Source organism: Buceros rhinoceros, unplaced genomic scaffold (genome assembly GCF_000710305.1).
Source record: "Buceros rhinoceros silvestris isolate BGI_N320 unplaced genomic scaffold, ASM71030v1 scaffold30742, whole genome shotgun sequence".
Lineage (NCBI taxonomy): Eukaryota > Metazoa > Chordata > Aves > Bucerotiformes > Bucerotidae > Buceros > Buceros rhinoceros.
The window spans coordinates 3,316-6,291 of record NW_010399979.1 but is presented as its reverse complement, the minus strand read 5'-3'; the positions used below and the strand labels follow the sequence as shown (position 1 = coordinate 6,291).

The 2,976-nt window shown below is 40.9% G+C and overlaps 1 protein-coding gene across 1 annotated transcript in view; it reads right to left on the bottom strand.

Moving 5' to 3' along the window:
- ERGIC1 (endoplasmic reticulum-golgi intermediate compartment (ERGIC) 1) overlaps positions 1–2,374 on the bottom strand; it is a 53,988-nt gene extending 51,614 nt beyond the window's left edge. The window contains exon 1 of the mRNA XM_010131693.1: positions 2,292–2,374. Within this exon, the coding sequence (XP_010129995.1) occupies positions 2,292–2,374 (83 nt within the window). The remainder of the gene's footprint in view (positions 1–2,291) is intronic.
- Positions 2,375–2,976: the final 602 nt, after the last annotated feature.

Genomic DNA, 2,976 nt, shown 5'->3' with positions numbered 1-2,976 from the left:
CGTGTTTGATTTAGAGTAATGTGGCATCCAAGAGAGGCTCCGAGGCTTCACCTTCAGCAGAAAACACAAAGTCATATTTACATTACTGGCTGCACTGGTGTTTTAGTGGGTTTTCCAGCCTTGCTTTATTCACAGTGCACAGTGGTCTACAGACATGGACAGCAATTAGGAAGCCAAGTGATTTGCCTTAGGATGACTGTCAAATAAATACTGAGCAGCCATGACTGCCTGAAATCCTGTTAGCAGTAACGCATGCCTGTCCATACTCACACAGCATTTTGAAGGCTCTTCTATTGCATGCCAATCTTTCTGCCTTCTCTGGATTAAACTAGATACATCCAATTTGGAAACAGCCTTAAAAACTAACAAACAAAAAAGCAAACATCCAAACACACACAACTCAAATGCAGTGAACTGCACTGTCTGACTAACTTCAGTCTACTTGTGTGTGTCTGCCATGATTACTACTAAAAAGCTCAAACTTAACTATTCCAGAATACGAAGAATTTTCTAGATCATGGCAAGATTGCTGTTAATTTTGTGCAGAACAAGCTTTTGCTGGGGTCAGCTGGCTTCATACAGGAATACCTAGACAAAACGCTTGTGCCTGGACAGCAGACAAAACAGGTGATTCCACTATTTCTCTTTTTGTGGCAAGACTATTCCTTTCTTACCACCTCCACCATCTGAATTACAAGCCTAAAAAATACACATGCACACTTCACAATACAAGCTCAACTACTTCCAGAGCTTCTCAGCCCAGGCTGGTGCTATTGCTTCAACTCTGTTTACAGTGTGATTCAGTCATTTTCACGGCAATGAACTATGATGGAATGAAAAAAGCATCTGTGTCATCAACGAGTGAACAAAGGAGGACAGTTAAAGCTCAGAAGGAACAATACAAAACTCTCCTACAAAGCCAGACCTTAATACCTTTGTACTTAGTCAGGAAAAGGCTTCCACTCCAACTATATTTTAAGAGAAATAATGCATTAGGGAGACTTAGCAAGAAATTTTTACGCACGTGCATGCTACGTATAATCAGTTATTTATGGCGTAAACATCAAGAGACCGTCTGAACAATTCTGCTTGCCCATCTGATTGCTGTGACTGCAGAATAATTTCTCAGGCACCCTCAAAGGGCTATTGTTGAAACAAAGTTAGTCATGGCACTGCCTGGCACTAAAATCAACTTTGGTAATTACGTAAGGTGGCAGCAATACCACTTGGAAGGCTTGTTTACCAGCGACATTGCACAATGCAAAGTGGAACATGTTGGCCAGACATGGCTGCTGTTCAAGATGAAAATGCACTTGAAGAGTTACCAGGTGCTCTGAAACGGGCGGTTCTCACTTCAGTAGCTAGAGAGAAAAACCACAGGTCCCTGGAAACCATAGAGAGGCAAATACCTAACCAATGCAGAAGCGTACAACCACTAGTTACAAATGTAGACACTAATTTAGGAAGTGATGGCTACCAGCTCAATCACAACAGGTCTTAAGATTTTGAACAAACTCATTGTATAAATGGCAACATCTATGACTGTCACCATGCACAGCTTAGTACAGGGCACACGCAAATCTTTTTGCTATGCCATTGCCATGCACAAACCAGTAGAAACAACTCTTCTAATCAGGAAAGCTGTATCAGTTGGCCTTAACTGTTTTTTCTTCTCTCTTGTCCTTCCTGCATTGTTTCAGCCAAGAACACACCTACCTGCTGCTATTACCATTGTGTACCTTCTATAGGAGAGGCACCATGAGCTCATTCGTTAAATTTCAGCAAATAATTTTGCCAAATGAACTAATGTGGGTGTATGCAGCTAGTTAAACACCATTCTGGGAGAGAGCAAGCAGGTGGATGGAGTACAGAGCACCACGACCCAATGAGAAACGCAGAGTTGGTTGGGAGTCCACATTAAAATCTCTGAGCAAACATGTCCATTTCCATTTAGGCAGTGCCAAAACACCACGTAGTCACCATTTCTGCTTAACAACAGGCAAACGTTCAAACACGGGCTGAACAAATCCCATACAAGTTTAAGTGAGATTTGAGGGGTTACAGAAAGATTTTAAGTCATGACCCTCACAAACGTGTTGCAAGAAAAGTGGTACGATTACGAAAGACAGCTTTATTCCTTCTTTTCTTAAGAATAAAGGCTAAAATAAATCTATTTTCCTTAGGCTCACAAGTGAATGAGAAATTGTTGTCCAAGGGGTTGCTTAGTTTGGAAAAGATTTTTCTCCTGAGATGCCAGATTGCCTACAATCTACTGGTTTGCCCTCACTAACCTGGCTGGGAATCGAAGGTGGACAAACAGACCTCCCATTGCTGAAGCAGCCTGTATCGCCAGTTTTGCAACTGTGTCAGACATCTTGAGCATCAGCTTGCCTATCAGCCATCACAACTCTCAAGTCTAAATTAAATCCAAACATACTGCCTCTCCTAAAAGCAGTAAGGTTGGAATTGTGTCAGCTTGGGTTAAGCTAGACAATTTGATTTAGAAAAGACATACAAGAACCGAAGCAAAGTCCTGCCTGTGACCCAAAGCCAACAAAAATGTTGTTTGTATCTCAATCAGAATATCCGTGTAAAAGTATCATTTATCACAGATGTGCCAAAGAACTGTGGGGGCCCATTAACTAAGAGTCTTTGTAGCAAAGAACTTCCACTCTAAATCAGCATTTAAATCTAAATCCCTTCTAAGCAGGGCTCCTTTCCCATGACCTCCAAAATCAGGTATAACATACTGTTATTTAACTCAGTTTACCAAGCTCTAAAAAAAGCAACAAAAATCCAAACAAACAAACTAATGAAAACATCATGATGATTAATTGTGGGAAATAAATTCTAAATTTCTCAGTTAAATATAAAAACAAGGATTCACAGATATTTGCCACTCTACGCCAAAAATGTGGCCAGGGCACAATTGAGAATTGGCCACAAATAGAACAAAAACTCGATTGCAGAGTGGTC